The sequence below is a fragment of the Tauraco erythrolophus genome, chromosome 9 (genome assembly GCF_009769465.1).
Source record: "Tauraco erythrolophus isolate bTauEry1 chromosome 9, bTauEry1.pri, whole genome shotgun sequence".
Classification (NCBI taxonomy): domain Eukaryota; kingdom Metazoa; phylum Chordata; class Aves; order Musophagiformes; family Musophagidae; genus Tauraco; species Tauraco erythrolophus.
The window spans coordinates 36,239,041-36,261,814 of NC_141473.1; the positions used below are offsets into that span (position 1 = coordinate 36,239,041).

Consider the following 22,774-nt stretch of genomic DNA (forward strand, 5'->3'; position numbering starts at 1 on the left):
CCTCTTGGAAGCTATGTTAAGGCACGTGACAAAAAAGGAGGTGATTGGTGACAGTCAACATGGCTTCACTAAGGGCAAATCCTGCCTGACAAATTTGATGGCCTTCTATGACAGGGTTACAGCGTTGGCAGATAAGAGAAGAGCAACTGACATCATCTGCCTGGACTTGTGCAAAGCATTTGACGCTGTCCCACACAACATCCTTGTCTCCAAACTGAAGAGACATGGATTTGATGGATGGATCACTCACTGGATAAGGAATTGGCTGGATGGTCGCACTTCAAAGGTTGTGATCAACACCTCAAAGTCCAAGTGGAGACCAGTGATGAGTGGTGTTCCTCAGGGGCCAGTATTGGGGTCAGTGCTGCTTAACATCTTTGTCACCAACATCAGCAATGGGACTGAGTCCACCCTCAGCAAGTTTGCTGATGACACCAAACTGCGTGGTGTGGTCAACACGCTGGAGGGAAGGGATGCCATCCAGAGGGACCTTGACAAGCTTGAGAGGTGGGCCTGTGCGAATCTCATGAAGTTCAACAAGGCCAAGTGCAAGGTTCTGCACATGGGTTGCGGCAATCTCAAGCACAAGTATAGGCTGGGTAAAGAATGGATTGAGAGCAGCCCGGAGGAGAAAGACTTAGGGTGCTGGTTGATGAGAAACTCAACATGAGCTGGCAATGTGCACTGGCAGCCCAAAAAGACAATTGTATGATAGGCCACATCCAAAGAAGCGTGGCCAGTAGGTCGAGGGAGGTGATTCTGCCCCTCTACCCTGCTCTCATGAGACCCCACTTGGAATATTTCGTCCAACTCTGGTGTCCCCAACATAAGAAGGACATGTTGGAGCAAGTCCAGAGGAGGTCCATGAAGATGATCTGAGGGCTGGAGCACCTCTCCTATGAAGATGGGCTGGGAGAGTTGGGGTTGTTCAGCCTGGAGAAGAGGAGGCTCCAGCAAGACCTTCTAGCACCTAAAGGCAGCCTACAAGAAAGCTGGAGAGGGACTTTTTACAAGGGCATGTAGTGGTAGGACAAGAGGCAACCGTTTTAAACTAAGAGACGTTAAATTCAGACTACATCTAAGGAAGAAATTCTTTATTCAGTGGGCAGTGAGGCACTGGAACAGGTTGCCCAGAGAAGCTGTGGATGTCCCATCCTTGGAAGCATTCAAGGCTGGCTGGCTGGGGCTCTGATCACTCTGAGCTAGTGGAAGGTATCCCTGACCATGGCAGGGGGGTTGGAACTAGACAATCCTTAAGGTCCTTTCAACCCAAATAATTCTATGATTCTCTAAGTTTCAGACCAACGACAATTACCAAGACTATATGAATTGCTGTCTTTCCTCCCCATGAGGTCTCTGGGCTGTCTTGGAAAAGGAAACGATTTTAAGACTGCAGTAAATGTCTTTTTTCTTACCTCCCTGCTTTGCTTTGTTTTCTGTAGCTTTTAAATAGAGGTTCAATCCATGTTTGCTATTGCCTGCATCTGACAGGATCTAACTCATTCCCACTACAGAAGTAAAAACAGGTAGAAAACCCTGCACGTGTATGGAAATTCCATCATTAATAAAAGCTAAGGTAGAATTTGAACTAGACACTTATTAACTGGCTGAAATTGAAACAGAATAATAGGAACGCTTTCACCACTTGCTATCTTCCTTTTCGAGACGTCCATGTTCTGAAAATTCTTGTAACTCTGCTGTATACAAGACATCAAAGTCTGCTGTGATGTCTCTTATTGACAGCAATCAAGTGTATTGAAGAGCTCACAAGCTCTGTCATGGAGCAACTCTTACATTTCTTTAAAACAGAATGAAAAACTACCCAGAATTTGCAACCAACAAAAGGAGAAAAAGGAACTCATCCTAAGGGTATTCTGAGGTAACCAAAACATTTTTAAAAGGGTCATGCTGTAGACACCTGGATGTGTAAGTAAACTGAGTTTGATTTAGCAATGGAAAGTAAAACTCACAGTAAAAGACAACTACGTAAAGAAACAGGAAGATAAGAAACAGAATGAGGCTGTAGTGAGGATCTAGCTGAAGTACATAGGTATGACAGAAAACCAAAATGAACGCTTTGCCTCGTTTTTTTGGGATGATGAGCTGGGGGGATCGGGAGTGCAGACCATGTACAACATGGTGCAGAGAATGGCTGTTCAACACTAATAAAGGCACAATCTGCAAAAGAAACACTCAAAAAGATTAACACCATAAACTCTGAGGGAACCTACAGTCTCCATGCCAGAATTCTGAAACATCACATGGAATACACAATCAGCAGAGACGATTTTTAAGACATCCAACATAAAGATGCACTGTATCAGATAAGAACTACGATCTCAATATACATTTCCCACCTCTCATAAAATTAGGGAATGCAGGTTCCTCAATCACTGCTTCCATGAATGTTAAGAGCAGTAAAACCATTTTGAATACAGTATATGAACACTTTGCTCTCTTCTTTTTCTCTGGAAAACTAGCAGTTCCCTTGTTTCTCATCCAACAAAAGGAAAGAATTCCATGAATCTTTGACTCGGTGAATTCTTTTCCACTGTTCTTGGTGTATTTCTCTTAGGATGACTTTATTACTGCTTCAGCTACCAGTAGTTATTATTCATTTGAAGTCATTACCACTTTCCACTGTGTTTAATATCCTAATTGGATGTTATTAGCTGTTACTTCTACAGCTGTCTCATATTCTTCAACAAACTACAATTTCATACAGAAGCTCCTTTTTTAAAGAAGCTCTAGCATCAGTCTTAACATTATGCAACATTTAATACTCATTGTCTCAATAACTGTCAACCTGTTTCCTTTGACTTTTCTCTATTATTTCATATGGCAGAATTCTTGTCTTTAATTCTACTATCTACCCTAATCTATTTCCACAACAGCTATATTCTGATTAAAACACTAGATAATGCCCGAATGTTACTGTGCAAAATCAAGCTCTCAACGCCTGTACAATTTAACAAAAGAACAGATGCTTCAACAGTCTAAAAAGGATTAAGGAACGTGGACACTAATAACACATGCTGCTATATGCCCTGGATCAAACATCTGATGATTTTAAATCAACAGTTACCACTGGATGAATTAATCCTTGTAAGTGAAACAATGAAAAGCATCTTAAGGGAAGAATCCTGCAGTTCTAGAGGCACTTCTATCACAGCTCATCAGTGCAGCACACCTTCCACTACTTAGTTGCTCTCAAGTGTTATTCACATTATACCTGCAGGACTGGAATGAATGTTTTATGTACCTGTGGTTAAGCCTGGACGTTGAAAAGCGTATCTGATAATTTGCATTAACGATAGTATTTGGCAGCAATTTACAGTTAGGAACTCTATTTTTAAAAACATTTTCTCTGTGTAATTACATGCTTTAAATGCTCCCTCAGAAACTGATCTGGAGAGTTTGTCTTTACTTTCATGTTGAAAAATTGCCCCCCGTGAATCAGTGTCCTTGTTCATTTACACTTCTCAATAATATTTTAATCAACGATTTCTTTCTCTGATTCAGTCTTGTAATCCCCTGTAATCGGCAACGCATTGCTCTTTGGCACTGTATCAGTAAGCTCCTAAAAGCTGGCCACAGAACACTTATTCCCTCACCTTGGCTGCTGTGGTAACAGTATACATCTGAATAACCATCAGATTTACTAAAGCTTCTTACAGGCAGACTGAAATGCAACTGGCATTGTCTGGAATGTATCTAATTAGGAATGCAAATACATACTTACTCAAAAAATGAATGCCAGGGTTTCCTCAGCACTCTCTCTGTGCTGGCAGACAGTGTCTCTAAGGGATGTTGGAGGAGCTGACTATCATTTCACCAAACCTCAAAAAAACCCTCTCCTTATAGTGTATGAATAATGGTATTTTGAAAAACGTATCTACATTTTTATTGATGTTTAACTTTGCTTAAAAACAAAATTGATAAACATACAGATACTTCAGCTTAGTTATTATTTTCTATGGGAACTGTCAACTGAAAATATTTGGGGGAAATTCCACATCTGACAAAATTCTGTTTCAAATTTAAAAAATAAGCTGTTCTGAAGCATTTTCTTGAACTCCAGGAAAAACACTACGGTAAGTACATGGACTGTGATTGTTAAGACTGACAGAAATTAGGCTGTTAAGTCTTCCGGTGTGAAGCTGACAAAACTTCAGTAAGATATTATCAGGATCATCTGAATATACACTCCACTCCTACATTCCACTCAATAAGGTTAAGGTTGAAAAGCTACAAGCAGATTTGGGTTTGTAGCCACAAGCTGACAATTAATGAAGTGAATTAAGATGTTATCAATCAAATGTAAATAAATATTTTTAAAGAACAAAACACAGTTTTATGCAACATCCTGATCTGGTACTCAACGCAATTCTGGCCTTTTTGCGTTTTAATCGTATGTGCTTCGTTGTAATCCGAATTTCCCAGAGCAGTTCAATCTGGATATGAGTTTAGGGGCATTGTTCACATACACAGTTCTAAATTCTCCTGAAAACACTCTGATGCCATGAACTGTCTTAGAAATGAATATTAAATGTACAAATAAAAAACTTACCCGAATCATCATGACTGAGCATCTGATGTTATGAATTGTATCATACACCTTCTTAGAAACGTCCACAAATTGGTTATCGTCAAACAGATGCACTGTGTTCTTGCTTAAGCTCTCCAATGCAATATTTACTTGACTGATAAACTCTGGAATCACTATTTAAAAAAGAAAACACAAACAAAATTCAGCGAACATAAAAAGGATGAAACGTGATTTTTCTTTCTTGCAAATTGCCTCACATTGATTAAAACTTTATTTTTAAAAAGCATTAGAGTCATAATACGATTAGTTTTAAGTGGGAACACATTTGTAATTTTTATCGCAGTGATAAAAATGCACTTGGTGCACACGTAAGCTGTGGATGGCTATACAGTACAACGAAGAAGAAGGAATTTTTAAAAGCCTGGTCAGGGAAGCAGCTGTAAAAAACTTGCCAGTGATTTCAACAGTAATTTTACCCAAAGAATCAGAATGAATAACCTGGCTCAAAGTTGGAACTACTATTCAATAGACTCCTATTTCAGAATCTGCTTTCAGTCTGAATGGAGACAAAACTACCAAAAGATAGATGCTTATTCTCCGTATATATTGAAGAATATTCTGCTTATTTGTGGGACTAAAAAGTCCCACAATTGTAACCTGGACTTACCACAGCATTTTACCTTGTTTGATTGAATCAAACAAATTGTAAATTTGGAGTCAGTTTGATATTAACTCATTTGCAATAACTCACTTCTTTTCACTTGGAGACTGAAGACACAGAAGAAATGGAAAGTAAAGAGACAGAACTCAACTTCTGTAATAGTCAATATGAATAACATATATCTTGTGGAACAGAGGCTTTTTTCAGGCAATGTGTTGGTTTCAAATATAAGTATTGTATGCTTCCCAGCCCTTCTTCCACAATTACACGCTGTGTAATTCATAAATTCATACCACATGAAAGCAACACTACCAATACCTTAAGTATGAATCATTTCAGGCAAATTTTGAAGTACATAATAAATTTTTAAGCAGACAAAGCTTCAGCTTAAGTCAAAAGGACTTCTGAATTAGAAAACCTGGCAACATATACTTTAAATATTAGGAAAGATGCCACAATAATGCTTTTACTCTTAACTTTACATGAAGATACCCTCATAACCCTTGGAGACATTTAAATTACAGTAATATCACTGTCTTCGAGCTCGGCTGTTTCTCTCTAGAGTGCAGACAGTTACTTCATATGTCAGTTCTCAGAAGTAACAAACTACAGTGGCAGTGGGAAGGTTCATTTTCTTTTGTAAAATAGGTCTCCACAAGCATGAGACAAGCAGATGTTTAATTTGAAAACCAGAATATTTCAAATCCTTTTTTCCCCTCCTTGGACTACCACATGAATTACCTTGCCTTCTGAAAAGGTCTGTGGGAAGAACAGACTTCTTAAATGGTATGGAAGAAAGACATGGTACATTTTTCATTAGCAATCAAATGGAATAATTAGAGAGAGTGAGTGCCTATTTATTTAGTGGGGTTTTTAAATTATTTTTTTAAAGAAACACAAATATACAATTTCAGAATATGAGATTTTTTTCCTGTTTAACAAAGATCTTGGCCTCTACACTATCAAAATAATTGCAAGTGTAGCAATTTTGAACTATACATTCATCTCATCTGTTTACACAGAATTAAACTTTCAGGTCTTCACATTAGTCGTAAAAATACTGCAAAGGAGAATATAAGAAGCTTCCAGGAATTTAAGATTTCCATTGGTACATTCAAAGCCATCAAGCGTTTTCCAGAGCTTCCTACATCCTCTCTTCTCCCTTCATTGTACTTCATATACTTTCACTTGCAGTATTGTGAAGCACAGACTCCCTGCTTACCAGCAGCATTTTCAGTGGCTGTTAAGTGCCTGCAGGCTGCTTCTTTTACAGGACAGGCTCTTTCTTCTCAGTTACCTATTCAGACTCCATCCTGCACTCCATTCTTATTCCATATGCTTGTTAATGGCCTCTTAACAGCTTCTTCTGAGACCAAACTCATCAGTGCATCACAGTATTTGTTTGTCTGAATGAATACATCACTTACGAAAAAGGATTTTATACAAATATGTACTCTATAGCTCGTAGGCTACTGGTGGAGTCAGTGCTAAACCACAGGTTGCACTTGATTACAGAAATATGATTTCAGTGGCTTCCCTTTGATAATGTTGTTAAGCTGTTACTTTTCATCAATACCATTTTTACATACAATTAAAACACAAGACTAAATTGTAATTCTGAAATATGTACATAACAATCTGCAAATGAAGCATAAACACACACTTGGGCTATTATAAGGTTATCAGTTCTTATTATTTGGCCATTTACACTGTATCTAGCTGGATAATTCCCTCAAATCTAAGACACCTTTCTTCACTGCATGCAATTTGTTTATTTTTTGAGTTCCCAACCAAATGACTACTTAAAAACAGGTTTTGGTGGATATATCAGTTCTTATCCGTAGATCTCCGGCATCAAAAATACTTTACTTCATATATCCTCAAATGGTGTAGGCATTGCTCTGGAGCACTGAATTAAGTGGACTAAAATTACATTAATAATGGGCATCTTTGCTGTATTCTGCTTCATTTTTCTAGGCAACCTAAATATAGAGAAGTGGATGCAGGTAAAAATAGGCTGGACAAGATGAATTTTTTTTCCATCTTTCCAAAAGCAAAGAAAAATTAAACAAGTTTTAACTAAAATGAAAAATTTCAAGTGTTATACTCACCTAAAGAATGCCTTAACAAAATTAATAACAGACATAGACAAACATGACCTCCTAGAACTGATCAAAAAGAAATGACTTATTTTTATTTTATTTTCAATTCAAAATGTTTACGTTTTTTAGGGGGGGGGGGGGGGGGGGGAGGAGAGAGAAGAAAGAAAAAAAACCCTAACAAAACCCCTCTTTCAGTTTAAAAGGAGGAAAAAAAAAAAACCACAACCAAAAAGCTCATCAGAACTCATAAAAGTCAGAACCAGTGATCTTGTACCTTACATACCAAGGAAATTACTCCTTGCAGATGTAGTTAATCTCAAGGCATAGATACAAAGAATGCTGCTTGAAGTTATTTTCTTTTCTCTTCTGACTGTCAAGGATGTGGAAGGTCCAATCAACTCTGGAAAGCCTTTTCAGGTGCCAAGGTAAAAACTTACCTTGTTTTCATTAAGTATTCACATTACGTCTATTAAAACTGACTGACGTTTAGAGGAGAAAAGATAATTCTGGTGGCATTTTTGGTGGGCTTTAGATCTCCTGACCAGCATTACTTTTGTGCTATTGCATAATTAAATCTGCACTGCTGTGTAACACATTTTTTGTACAACCCAAGTAACACAAAAAGGACATGGTCCATGTGAGTATGAGATGACATTCAGAACACTGCACTTGCACTCTGCACACAGACAAAATGAATCAGAACCTAAAGAATCATAGGAATTAGTGTCGTTTGCTTTCTCTCATTAATAATCACATATGGAAATTATTTTTTAAATGTCTCTGTCACACTCACCTCCATAAAGAGGTACCCTGTCCACTACTGTTTAAATATTGAAGACTATTTAAATGTTTATCTTATGTGTTATGTTTAATTGTACACATAAAACATTTAATCATGTTCTTGGCTTATCAACTCCTTTCTTTCATAGCATAGGTATCTTTATCACTACAAGGAAAACTCAAGAGCATTTTGAAAAACAGAAGACAGATAGAACTTCAAAAAAAATGTAATATCTCTTTATAAAATACCCTGAAAAACTGAACTTGTTTTTTCACTACTCCATCGTACAAAGCACCTACTGAACTTTAAGAACCTGATCTAAAATCTATGCATACCACAGGGAGCTCATGCTTTGACCTCAATAGGCTTGTGATCACACTGGGATGGATAATGGCCTTTGATTAGACCCCATATGTTGCGATGTTAACTCACACTCTTTCCTAAATACAGAAACTATATCGTCCATCATAACCGAAATTCACCTTCTTTTCTAAGAGTAAAAATACAACATTTCCATTTCAGCAAAATATGCATTGAAGCTTTTAAGTTCTGTAGGTAAAAATTACCAGGAGCTGTTGATTAGGAAAACAAAATCTATCCCTGTAAAAGATAGCTAATAGATTATAATAATTTAATGGTCTTCTGACTTTCCTATACAACCTTCATATAAATCATTTTTTTCTTGTCATGTGAGGTAATTCACTATTTTTTCTCTGTATGCCTTTTCATTTTCCTCTATGCTCATCAGCACAACTTGAGTTTTTTATTTTTTTCACGTTCGTTTAATTTTGTTTAGCACTGAGAAAGTCACATAGTAAAAGGAATAAATGCTTGAGCTCTACCCTCCTGCGGATGCTTTTCAATACTATATCCTGGAATTGCGCACTATGTTATGTTGAATTAATCTAGAATTTATTCATGGGACTGAAAGATTTGCTTTAAAGATGTCCATCTTTCAGCAAGAAGTTCCGATGAGTCCTTCTGTGGCAGCATAAGCAGAGAGTTGTGGCAAGTGGTGTGTATCTCAAGTATTTTATTATCCCTCATAATCTGATCACCTAGCATGAGAGTCAGTGTGATAGGTATAGACAGTTTGATTTCACAGGATTTAAACAGTTTTCCAGTTGCAAAAATTCAGCTTAAGTGAAGCATAAGGCAAGTATGGTTGAAAAGATTAAAAACACTACTACTTGAATGCAGGGTAATAATAAATAAGAAATCTAGTTGATAATTGCACAGTCTTTATTCAGTACTTGTTTATTTCATTTCACTTTGAGACCAAAGAATAGTATGCACTTCTTGCGATGTAAAAATAAGTTTTTGCAAATTTCTTCTGGAGTGGTATCTAACAATTTCAGGTAGTAAGAATATTGTATATTCCACTAACCCAATTTTACTGCTAAGTATTATGTCTATTCTTAATGTCATTTCAATCCGAAGTGGTATACAAGGAACTAATAAAATAAATGAATCAAACAAAAACCATCTAAGCTAAGGCAACTGAGCTGGCCAAGGTATACCATCTGAAATACAAGGGCTTTTTCTGGCAGAAGGTTGAGTTATACCACCCAAGGCATGCTATTTAGAATGGAATAAACCGTTTAATGACTGATGGAGACGTCTTCAGTAGATGTGTTCAAAAATGCATTTAAATAATAGTGGAAAGACTGCAAATAAAGATGATTCTGCACTAACGGCAAAAGGCTGAACTGAATAACATACAGTCTTTTGAAACTCCAATCATTTATGACTGTTACAAATCCACATAATACAATGGATACATTGTATTACACCTCACCTGGAGTACTGCGTCCAGTTCTGGAGCCCCCAACATAAGAAGGACATGGACCAGTTGGAGAGGGTCCAGAGGAGGGCCATGAAGATGATAAGAGGGCTGGAGCACCTTTCCTATGAGGACAGGCTGAAAGAGTTGCGGCTGTTCAGCCTGCAGAAGAGGAGGCTCCGGGGTGACCTTATAGCGGTCTTCCAGTACCTCAAGGGGGCCTACAGGAAAGATGGGGAGAGGCTGTTCAGGAGGGCCTGTTGTGATAGGACAAGGGATAATGGTTTTAAAATAGAGGGAGGTAGATTCAGATTGGAGATTAGGAAAAAATTTTTTACCATGAGAGTTGTAGAACACTGGAACAGGTTCCCCAGAGAGGTGGCGGATGCTCCATCCCTGGAGACACTCAAGGCCAGGTTGGACGAGGCCCTGAGCAACCTGATCTAGTTGGAGATATCCCTGTTCCTTGCAGGGGGGTTGGACTAGATGACCTTTGAAGATCCCTTCCAGCCCTAACCATTCTATGATTCTAATGTTAATATGAAGATCAAGCTGTTTCTAAATTTGATTTTGCTATGGTGCAGACATCTAACTTCAAGGTTGTATTTTTGTGATACAGTACTAAATCGGTAACATTTAATTACAACGCTGTATCAGATGACTTGCTGAGACATACATATACATACATATATACATGAAAGGAGTCGAATAGCTTTGTGACTGGGTGCACTTGATATATCTCTTCTGCTTCTTCAAATACTACCATTCATATTTAATCGTCTTTTTTTGGTAACAAAATTACAGGTTATAGGCAGGAAAAGGGATTAACGCTTTTGGAACTTCTAACACATGGAACACTTAGCTCATGTTCCTCTACCAATCTCAATCCTAGACCAATATATGAGAGAAAAGATCTCCGAATCACCCACTGTGCCTGCCCAGCCCCCTTAACTATTTAGAGCGTAAAGAACTATTAATAATCTTTGTGGGATTTAGTATTTCGTGCTGAAGTTTTTGCATACTGAAAGTGTAATACAGCATGATGTAGCCAAGACAGAGACCTATTGCACGTAAAAAGAAGTTGCATACTAAAAATAAGATCTAATTATTATTTGCTTCTCTTTAACCCAGACATATGCAAAATAGAATAGTGAAACCAGGAACTATATGTAGGCATTCTACAACACTGTATGCACTTCCAAGGCTGTAAGACTACTGGCATAACCAACAAGCATTTAGTAACCCAGCTAAGCACGTATAAAAATATAAATAAAATAAATATTTAGAATATTATATATGTACATATATATGTATAGAATATTTATAATACATGTATATGTTTATCTATTCGTATCTAAGCTATGCTGAATATGACAGCAGTTTTTTGGTATTACACTCTTACAGCTGATAAGGATAAGATTTTTAAGCGTCAACTGTCCTAAATATGAGAAATGATTGATAATGAGTGAGACGTAATTATTGGCAATGTGTATTATTAATGAATGGCAATCCAGTAGATTGCTGCTTTTAAGTTGAAAAGGCCCTTTATTCATCTCTCTTTTAAACACACCCATGACTGATTCAACTTCCTACCTGGAAAACACAGTTATTTTCATTTGCACCAAGACAATTAAATAATTTAGCTATATACAAAGTCACTGTTACTCTGTCAGACGGCAGACTGGACAAGTATGGGTTTGGGTACGAGTAACGCTTGTGATTTTGGAATCTGTGAGCCTCTGGACTTTCCCCCACTCAAACTCGCTGATCCTTGCACAGCCTGGCAAATGCACGTACCACTGCAGCTGGGAATTACAGCAGTGTCTGCAATTAAACATCACAGTTCAAGACTTCAGGGGTGACTTAAAAGGATGCACAAATGTCCAGAAAAAACACCACAGCGAGGTGGTTTTGGTTTTGAGGGGGTAGACGGACTTCCCTGTATGAGGTGTTAGAGGCAGGTCACAGCACTTGAAAGAGCAGAAAGGTACTTTGGTATCATATAAATAATGTACCTTTTTTGTAAGCTCTCAACCTACCATATTTTGCTGACATGCTCAAGGACAGACTGACCATGAGATCTCAGATGAGAAAGACATTTCCCCCCAGGTCATACTGGTGAAGAATTTCAGAATTTTTTTTTTTTTTTTTTTTGCATTTCTTAGCAGACAGTGTGGACCATGTGGGCCTGTCTTATCTCATCAGCTCCCTGTTATTGCAGAGCCTTTACGTGCTGTGGAAACACCCACTCCTCCTGAACTCAGTTCACACTACAGAACAGCATGACCTTCTTCAGTCTATCTGAAGTCACTGGGCTTAATTTAGAGGCATCTGCACTAAACAGCATCTCTTGCTATACACATGAACTAAGACTAGTTAACACCCTAAGTCTGTATATATATATACATATATATATTTAAAAAGCATGATTACTTTTCATAAGTGAATTTCATGGGGCACACAGAGGCTTCAGTTTAACTTTGGTCCAACTGCAGACTACCATCACACCTCCAGAGATATGTCCTCATTTCAAAACCCATGGTCACACAGCAGCATGATGACCAAGTGCAATGAACTAAAGCAGCTGAAGACTTTGGGTTGCCAAGCTAGTTTTGTGCTGGTTCAGTATTTTAGTCCAGCTTGCTACCAGGCCAGACAGTTGACATGCTAGTACTGGTACAAGGACGGCAGCAGGCAAAGGCAGATGGGGCAGGCAGGCACCGCTGCAGTCAATAAAAGCTGCTGCATTCAGAGCTGTTTAAAATGACTGTGAATTGCACCCCCCATTTCTATGACTAGAATTTGTTACCGTAGATTTCTAATGAAGGTTTTCTTCACTGGCTTTGTTATATCCAAGGCCAAAGCTCTGCCAGCAAAAGCAGGGAGCCGACTAACACATCAGGTAATTTCTAAAGGCTGCTGAACAAATACTCGCGAAATGGGATTGATCAAATGTACTGAATAGGACACAGGAATGCCATACAAACCATTAAGAGGAAAGGGAGGTCTTCCTACTGGGGAGTCCCTTCATTGTATGTACAAGAGACTATCTGAACAGAGAACAGCTCTTCAGTAATTTAGGTGGAGAAGAGAAATCCTGAGAGTGGAATAAAAACAGTAATAAAAATAATAATTTCCATCTGTGCTTGGTTGTTTCTAGTAAATAAGCATCATGGTATATACTGCTTAAGCTAGAGAATGGTGTTAATTAGCAAAAAAACTAAACCAGTCAGATTTCTATGAGCATTATTACATGCTGTTTTCTGTTACATTTAGCATGATAATTCCCAAGAAATTTGAAGCGATAAGAATATTCTTAACAATAGATAAAGTGATATTTTGGGGTAAGACTACTTTAGTCTTAAAAAGATTGACTTTTTAAAAGATCATTGAGAAGATACTTGAAGTCATTTAAGAGCATTCAAAAAGAACTGTCTCTTTTGAACTAAATTAAGAAATCTTATTAAGGCTGATCTGGAGAGAAGTACCGAAAAGACGACAGAATTGACTTCATTGTCTTAGAGTCCACCTATTTGGGAAACAGACACCCTGGAACATGAAATATATTCTTAATCCATGTGCAATACGGCCCTAGTTTTGGCTAACGTTTTACACATTAACATTGCCATGACTAAACTGTGGGTTTCCTCACCTACTCACGGCTGAGACTACCTGCAGACTGACAGTCTGCTTATTCCACATGTTTACTGTTACATCCCAGAAATGACTGGTTAGCATTACCCTGGCCTACGATCTGAGCTTTTAACTCTTTACTGCACCTTCTCCTTTCCTTGAATGCAATCCAAGTATCCTCAGAAGATCCCCAAAACATTCAGGCTTCATCCAGCAAAAATGGAATTCCACAAAACAGTCTCTTACTGGCTAAGGTGGATTTGTTTGTAAACACACCTACTGTAACATTCCAGACACACTCCACATAAGCACTGTGTCTGTAATATTTTTTAAAAAGATAAAAGTATTGCAAAATTATTTTTTGCCTTTTCTCTGATAGATTACAATTTTTGAGTCTTAGAAAACTAGCTTCATTCATTTTCTTGAGTACGACCGTAACACTTTGCCTACCATTTTAAAATTCATCTCTGCAACTTTCGATTCAACTGCATAAACACTGTATGTACACACATATACACTCTCTTATCTATTGAGGCAAAAAAAAAAAAAAAAAGGACTTAGGAGATATTACAATCTCTCTGTCTTATCGCTTGCAAGTGGAAAAAAAGAAAAATGAATCCTGATCTAAGTCAGTGGGAAGATAATTAGCAATCCACAAAAATGGAGGATAATCTGGAAGGATGTTAGTAACTCTTCAACTAACCTGTTTCGAGTACTTTATTCTGTTATCAAACAATTTTCAGTGTGATAGCAGGATACTCTCACTGATTTTTTGCTAATTTTATGTCAGGATAGACAAAGCACTCACTGATTTTTAATACCTAGTATCTGATTTCATTTCCAGTTAAAAACTTACAGTGGGTGGGATGTGGCAAGTTACTGTTTTCATTTGAAAGATAAGGAAGATGATTAATTTAATTTAAGCAAGAAGTAGTACTGGGTAAAGGTAGCTAGAACAATAAACTAAACTGACAAACACTAAGTATCTGTCACTAAACAGCTCTAAGTATCTCTGAGCTCTGCTTAGTGAAAAGTCACAGAAAACCAACTGTGTTTTTAAGTGCAAAGTTATATTTTCATCCTATAATCTTCCCCAAAACACAGTTTATGCTGCACAAGCATACTGACTTATCTAGAAAAACACAAACATATTTTATTTAAATTAATTTATAATTTTTACAAGCATGGTTTTGAAAAATACAGAGAGTGTAAGAAGGGAAAACTAATTAAGATGGGTCTTCAGGTCATGTAAATCTCAGACATTATGAGACTGTTACATTCACTGAAGTGAATGGAGATATGGCAATTCATTCTGAGAAAGGAACTTTGTAAAATAAAATTGCTGTAAGATCATTTCTGAATGTCAGATATGTGGATTGCATTTTTCTGTTTATATAGCAAAGTAGTGTTCATTGTAGATACAAGTACATTTGCCTATAAAGTCTTTCTGTACGCTCTTATTAAAACTCTTTAGATTACTCTGTGCTAAAAGGCTTTGTCTTTTCCCTAAACTATAGTTCAAATAGCTAAAGGCAACTACTACTACTGAAAATTAGATCACTAACATTGTCTCTAAAAATGAAATGAAAATGAACAAAGAACCAAGAGACGCACATACTGGCATTTATTCATTGTTTGGTTGTCCCCTCTCCCAAAGGGGAGGCAAGGGGAAAGCACACACACAGAAAGCCTCACTGAAGGCATAGGGTAACGTCTGGACAGATCCAACACTACAATGTCTGAATGCCTTAGCCTGTGAAAAGTGGGTGTCTCATCTGCTGCAGTGCTCTGAGAACGCTAATGTAAGGGGAATGGCTGATACATTAAACTAGGAAAAAAAAAAACCAAACCACAAGGCAAGGGGCAAAGGCTTGCCATAGATTAAAAGCTGAAAGTGACAGGAAAGAAATTTAAAGTGAAAATCATCTCCCTTCAGCAGCGAGGAGATAAGCTTAAAGTGCTTCAACAGATCAGCAGGGGGGAAGACTACTATTCATAGACACCTTCGAATTCACATATCTGTAAGAGTTACCTAGGCACAGTAAGTAGTTGGCATCCTTCATTCCGTTCCCTTGATGCCTTCTGCACAGATCAACGGACAACAATGCATCCCTCTGCTAACAGATGCAGTAAGAGTCATGGAGTTTAAAATTAATACTGTAGCTAACATGGACATTTTTAAAGGAACAAAGCTGGCAAAGGGACAGACTCCTTCCTGTCACAGGGAGTAATTAAATGTCTTGAAGCCTGCAGTAGTCTCCAGACACACTTAGACACTTGGCGAAAACCAGGCTGCACAATCCAGGATAGGTTTTACACCAGTTAAGTTTAATTAAGTCTACGTAACACACAGTAACAAATATGGCTGCCTCTTAAAGGGGAAAATGGGAAAGGGAACAGACCCTTACACTGGACTCAACAACAACAGGGGTGTAGGCCCAGCTGTTCCCTGTGTGCTGTCCTTGCTCTCAACACTCTTCCAAGGTCTCCAGAAACACTCTAAATTGCTATAGCTGCGTAAAGACAGAACAGAAACCAGAAGGCGATTTAGGATTTGTTATCTTACATAAATGCAGTATCACTGATACTGCATCTTCTGAAATAGTTACCTTTAGTTCTACCTTTTATGGAAAACAGATAATAGGGCACGACTTGAAAATCGTCTTCTAGAAAAGACTCTTAATGATTCCAAGAAATACAACTTGAACAGGACCAAGCGCTTGCAAAGCAGAGGAGCACATCTACTTTAAGGTACCTGGTGCGAGACTTTTCTTTTTGTATTGAGCAGTGCTTATTGCACGGGAGTTCTAGTAATAGAAGTGAGTCACCATCTTCACAAGGAGGAAGCTTTTGTCACACAACGGCAAAGGATGCTTGTTTCTACATTCTGCTATAAATCTGTAGACACAGATTATTTATTTAAAAATTAACAAGTCTGTGATGCGTCCGTCAGCCTTCTCTAGGCTTTGCTTACTGATCACCATATGATCAATGAACTCAAGAGTGCAAGGATTTTGTGCTAGACCCCTTTATCTCAGGTTGACATGTGTCGATTGCTGCACTGAAGGAGCACACTACTTCACAAGCTGCAAAGTGAATGACTTCTGCATTCTGGTCCCGATTACTGCACAACACCCTATTCACCAGAAGAAACACCAAGTGACTGCTTGAATATTTGTTTTGATACACAGGATTGGTTTTAAAACTGTATTTCTACAGATTTCTTGAATCAGAGTTTCAATTATAAAACGATCTAAAAAATTTAAAGATCCTTCAACTAAACAAGGTCGGAAACCCTGAAACATTTCTTCCCCTTCACAAACGTAATGTTTCCACTAAATAGACTTTTTGAGGGACAAAGAATGATCCAATTCAATGACAAACTAAGAAATCAAATTTCTCCAAATAATTTTTTAACTGAAAAATGTTTCAAATGTATTCAAATAAACAAGTAATATTGATGAATACAATGGTATTTCATGTTCTCCATCCTACCATATTCTCTTTGGATGCAACTACAGACACTTTTCAGGTCCTACTTTTATAGTGGGGCAAGGGACACCTCAATTGAGAAAAAACTCACTAAACATAGAAGTAAGAATAAACAAAATAGGAAGAAATTATCTAATCCTGCCTTGCTACTCCAAAACGGACCCTCTCTGTCTAAAATGAGCAAGATGTGACTTACGTTTGTAATACACAGACTGGATGCAGGTTTTCAGTAAAACACTAAAACTAAATATACAGTACTTTGACTAGTGGTTCACACCATTACCTGTCACATCTTATTTCAGTTTGACTTGCAATGTCAAACTGCCAATGCAATCCTTCAGTACTACATGCTTTCTACAGAGAAAAAGGCAGAAAATCCATTTATTTTAAGGAGAACATATCTAGGCCACAAATCTGCACAGGAACCTTTTGTACCCTACCATATGTTCAGTTTGTATGATCCTTCTCAGTATTTCTTGTCATCTAGCCGCTTTTCTTTGCAGTTTTCACGACAATTTGGGATTTTTTTTGTTGTTATTTTACATCTAAAGGACAAAAATGAAACATGCTTTCATTTTTCCTTTGCATGCTTCATGAAATTCATAAAAGATTAAATACAGGAACGAAAAAGTAAGACCCTTCACTGAAAAGAAAGCCATTTTTATTTCTATTTTTGATGATTCATTTTGAGACATTGCACAGAATGTCTCTTTTCCAACAGCAAAAGTAGTAAAAAGTCAGAGTTCCATAAATAACATTTCAGAGCAGAGACTGTGTTTTACCAAACATGGCAAGAATGAATTTTTCCACGCAGAAGCATTAAGCAGTGGGTGTATATGTCCTGAGTATCACACATAATGGCCTTTTGAGCCATCTGTAGCAGAAGACCGGACTACGTCCAACACTCTCAGTTACTGAAAAAAGGGCCAGACCAGGCACAACACGTGAGCAATACCTACAGCCTTTCTGCCCATCTCTTGCTAGAAGGGGAAAATTTAGAAAGGCACATAGGCAGGTGTATGTGAATAGGAATGAGAACACTACAGACATCTCTGGTCAACACTGTTAGAAAGGGGAAAACCAGACTGCTACATTTGCTGCCTTTGGCAATAGAAATATATCCCTACAAAATCAGCTGCATCTTTGACATATGAATGATTTATTTCCCAATGGCAGCTTAGATTATTTCATACCTGTAAGATAAACTTAAAGAATCAAACCAAATCTGAATGTTACCACTGTCACAGTCAGCCACAAGGCATAGCTATTTAAACTGGTACTAAATGAAGCAATCGCCCTATAGGGACAAAAAGAATTGGTTTCCAAGTGGTGAGAAAGTCAATCAGTACTCTTTGGAATATGCATTAAACCATAACCATTGGTCAAGTAAAGGACGATAAGCATTGTTTGTGACTAACCTCACTTACTTCACTTTACGACAAAGGTTTGTTGTAACAGACAACTGCAAAACTTTTACTTTAAAATAAAAGACTGTGTAACAGAATTGCTTAGCCTTGCAGAAGTCAGATAAGGAAGCTGACGAAAAACGTAGAAATAGATTCAGTTGGAACTGGTTCTGCGGTTTGGAAAACAGCCAACGGGGCAGCGGTGAAAAGCACATGGTGAAGAAGACTATGGGCCCTCCTCCAAAAGACCCCAATAAACGACCACCAGATGGCAATGCACACGCGATAAAAGGAGGAGCGGAGGCCAATGGATTCCTGGAAATAATCTGCCTAAGTACCGCCTATTCTCGGAACTAATTGTAATAACCCATCCCAAGCTAATGAACATGTATACCTTCCATAATAAATCAGTGTTTGTCGTACGGTGTGGTGTGCAAGACTGTGGAGGAGAGATCTCCCTTGCACCCAACAAATATACCTGCTTTGTTACTCTTCAAGGGTTGTAAAGTTTGCTTCCGCGTATCAAAAGGGTTTCTTTCCCATGAAAACAGGGGACTGCACACAAGCAAAAGTGAACTGAATCTGCAGGTGTAGAGAAAGAATTGCAGCAGCAACATTCTTCCAAATCTCTCCATTTACCACCCTTACTAGAGGAAACAAATGGTGCACCAGAAATGGAACTAATGGCTGTGACTACAGTGTTCTGAAAGAGAGCCTTCAAAGAAGACAGAAGAGACGCTCTGTCTCCTCTTTGCATCATGCCTGCTTACAAATAATCTGCAGGGTACTAAATGACTACACCTAAGTTTTTGGGCTAGAACATGCTCCAACAGTACTTGAGAACATTCTTCTGAGAATGTGGGGCCCAACAGTGGTGAGCTGTATCTTGCGAAATGGCTTTTTCACCGTATCAAAACCTTGTACAGTGCATAAGTAAACACTCTGTTCATACAGATGAGGAACTCTGGTTTCATTAAAAGCTCCAAATTACATGTAAAGTTCAATTCACAAAGCTTATATTTTGTTTTTAAAAAAGCTTACCCATCTGAAACATCTTGAGCAAACAGTTCCATTCAGATACCTCCAGAGATCTGTGCAGACATTACAAATACGCTGCTCATGAAGTACTTATTCCTGCTGTGCTAAAATCCACCTAGAAATCATTTATTTAGGTGTTGCTCCTAATACTAAGACAAAAGAACATTAGTCTGTAATATTTTAAGCATGGTACTGAAAGGTTAGATCCAATTCAGTTCTCTTGCCTAATTTACTAGTTATCTTCGCACAAATCTATTCGAAACAGATCACTCATTAGAAAACAATTAACAAGAAAATAAAAAAAACCCACAACCAAACAACAAAACAGCCAAAACCTTGAGGCCAAGAATTACAGAGCTATAGGGAGAACTTCCATAATGTTAAAATTTCACATGACATAAAAATCCAAAGCCCTATCTCAACAAAACTTAGGATACAAACAAAACAAAAATAAAACTTCCATGAGGCTGAGCAGCAGATTTAGTGACACATCAGGAAAACAAAATGTGGGAATTTGAGTTAACTCCAGTTATCCTATGAGGTAGAGAAGTAGGAAAAAAAAACACAACACACACAGAGCCCAGCAGTTAATAACAAACAAATTTCTGCATTATCCCCAGCAAGTCCTTCAGTGATGGGGAAGGCAGAAGACTGGATCTGAAGTGGTTATTACGTGCTAGGTACAGAGAGGTTTTCATGTGATGTTATGTCAGGAGGCACCAGTGTAGTTTCAGAAGCCCAGAACATGTAACTGGGCCAAATCTCCAATATTGTAACCACGCTGACAATAAGTTGGGTCTTCAAAACATTAGCAGTAGACAACAAGCTAAGCATTTATTTTTGAAACACAGCCATTTACTTTGGAAGATTACTAGAAATACTGTCTTTTTAGAAACCTGGTTCTCGACGGGTGTCTCGACAAAACCTGAAAGTAATTGAATTAGCCAGAAGAGAGAATCCTGTACAAGATTCCCAGCTTTCTTTGGCCCAAAGACAAAAAAAACAAAAAAAGCATATCCCACTGTGCAATATCACAAATGAGCACTGTTGATTTTTTAGGGAGAATCAGATACTTTGGTTTTGACATATATGTTAGCAACGACAAAAAAAAAAAAAAACACAACAGAACTGCCTTTGGCAGAAGGTATTTGGGAAAAGAGTCACACTGGATTTAGTTACTATGTCTACTACAACAGTAATCTGGTATGAAATAATTTCATGAAGAACAACTGCATTTCATGGAAGATTGATGACATTTATAAAACAAGCACAAGAAAAACACAGTTTGGTACTCAAAATCCTCAAGTTCTTCATTACAGCAAAAAAACAATAAACACTGTCAACTGCAGGAAAGAGGTTTTTCTGAATGGTGCCAGAGAAGTACTGACTCTAAATTTAGTATTAGTAGCTAGGCTCAAAACGGTTCAGAAAACACTGCCTCGTGACAAAGACACACTTTGTGTGCCTACTTCCTGCCTTTGCTGTAACACCTTAGTGTACTGTACTTGCTGGTACCCCCTACCTGTTCTTTCCTGTTCCATCCGATAATGGTAAAACTCTAGTAAGAACGAACTGAGTTAGTGGCAATTATCCAGCGGTTTCAGTGGATTTGAAATTAGGTACTAAATGCTGAAGCTCATGGTATAAGCGACCACACAGAAACTTTGATTACTAGAACATGGTATTACTGAAATTGTTTTAAATGAAAAGTGATAAGGGAATGTTGGTATATTTAAGAAAAATGTTCAATAATAGTATGCAATCATTTGAAATCAGTAAGCGTCCTAGTTGCAGGAAGCGAAATACCATTGAGTAGCTTGTTGGTGGCAAAGGTGACAAAAACAAAAGGTTCTCTCTAGATTTTAAGCTAAATTTTATTACCACGTGTGGCCCTTTTGTTGTGTTATTCATGGGCTTTTTCCTTTTTTGAATTATTTTGTAATTGCCTTTTCATTTAAGAAAAAAAGAAGGAAATTTCTTCTAGAACACCTTAAGTCATCACATTGCAACTGTGACTCAGAGACAATCTTCACAAGGCTGTCTTCTGGACAACCATTTCTACTTCAAGAAGGTAAAAAATGACTGTTGAGGCAGCAAATCCTGTCCTAGTACCATTCTTCCCACACGTGTGCCTACTACAGAGCTTTGAGGCCAAATCACATGCACTTCCATGTGGGAAGACAAAGATGAGCCGGAAGCACAGTGACCAGCGTGAGAGTAGCTGCTACCATATTGACACAACCTGTAGAGGGTCCCCAATTTGGACAGTGTTTAGATTTTCTGAATGAAACATTCAGAAAAAAACCCACTGATTTTTATTTTTCCTGAATACTCTGAAAGTATACAACATTCTTAAATTTAGAGGCACTTAGAACATTGCATTTCCACTCTAGTGGAAGGTGTTCCTGCCCGTGGCAGGGGGGTTGGAACGAGACGATCTTTAAGATCCTTGCTAACCCAAAATGTTCTATGATTTCAATAGGTAAGGTTGCTATCTATTAAGATCAACTATAAAAACGTGAGTAAAACTTACCAAAGTGTTTTATCTTGGTGATCCTATTTGTAGTGATGGATAATTTTCAGATTAGGGAGCAAAGTAAGTGCAATTAGAAGATCTTTAAGCAAATCAAACTCTTTGTAGATACAAACACACTAAGAACATTTATCATATAATCAAGCATCTAGCTATGTCATAAAAATATAAACCCAAATTAGCAATCCAATCTCCAGACTCACAGATCTCTGTGGTTTTATTACAGCTGAGTTTTTAAAGACTCCCTGTCAAAAGTGTTGAACCATGAGCTCACCATCTGACTACACTGAAAAGGGCGGCTGAGGAAGAAGACCTTATAACAAATGAAGGAGACTTTACAACAAAGGAATCCATGGCAGAAATTCCTAGAATTCTGAGTATAATAGAAGATGGAAATTATCATATCCTTCTCTTGCTGCAAGCAGCAAAGTAGCGCTCTGGACACTTGGATTCCCTGAAGGTGAAAATGCATCAGAAGAGAAGTTTTAAGTCTTGGGACACTCAAACTCCTCTAAAGAAAATAACGGCAATTAGAAGAAAACACAGAACACTTTCCTCTTTTAGAAAACAATGCTACTGTGCTAGAGCACCTTCTTTCACAAAAAAAAGCTTATGTCTGGATGAGAAAATTAAGGAACTCACTTCTACTGGCTCCTGCTTCCTACGGATTTGAGAACACTCTGATTCCCTGAATCTGTCTTAAACCACTTAGCAATATGAAATGAACTGAAACAAGACAAGAGGGAGCAGTTTCAGCCCACTGAAACAAGTGTCAGGAGGCAAAAAGTTAATTTCT

The 22,774-nt window shown here is 37.9% G+C and overlaps 1 protein-coding gene across 5 annotated transcripts in view; it reads right to left on the minus strand.

Moving 5' to 3' along the window:
* Nucleotides 1–22,774, minus strand: part of CTNNA3 (catenin alpha 3) — a 520,316-nt gene that overhangs the window by 91,174 nt on the left and 406,368 nt on the right. For all 5 annotated transcript variants that reach the window (XM_086616261.1, XM_086616260.1, XM_086616263.1 and 2 more), the window contains one exon: nt 4,571–4,722. In XM_086616261.1, the coding sequence (XP_086472387.1) occupies nt 4,571–4,722 (152 nt within the window). The remainder of the gene's footprint in view (nt 1–4,570; nt 4,723–22,774) is intronic.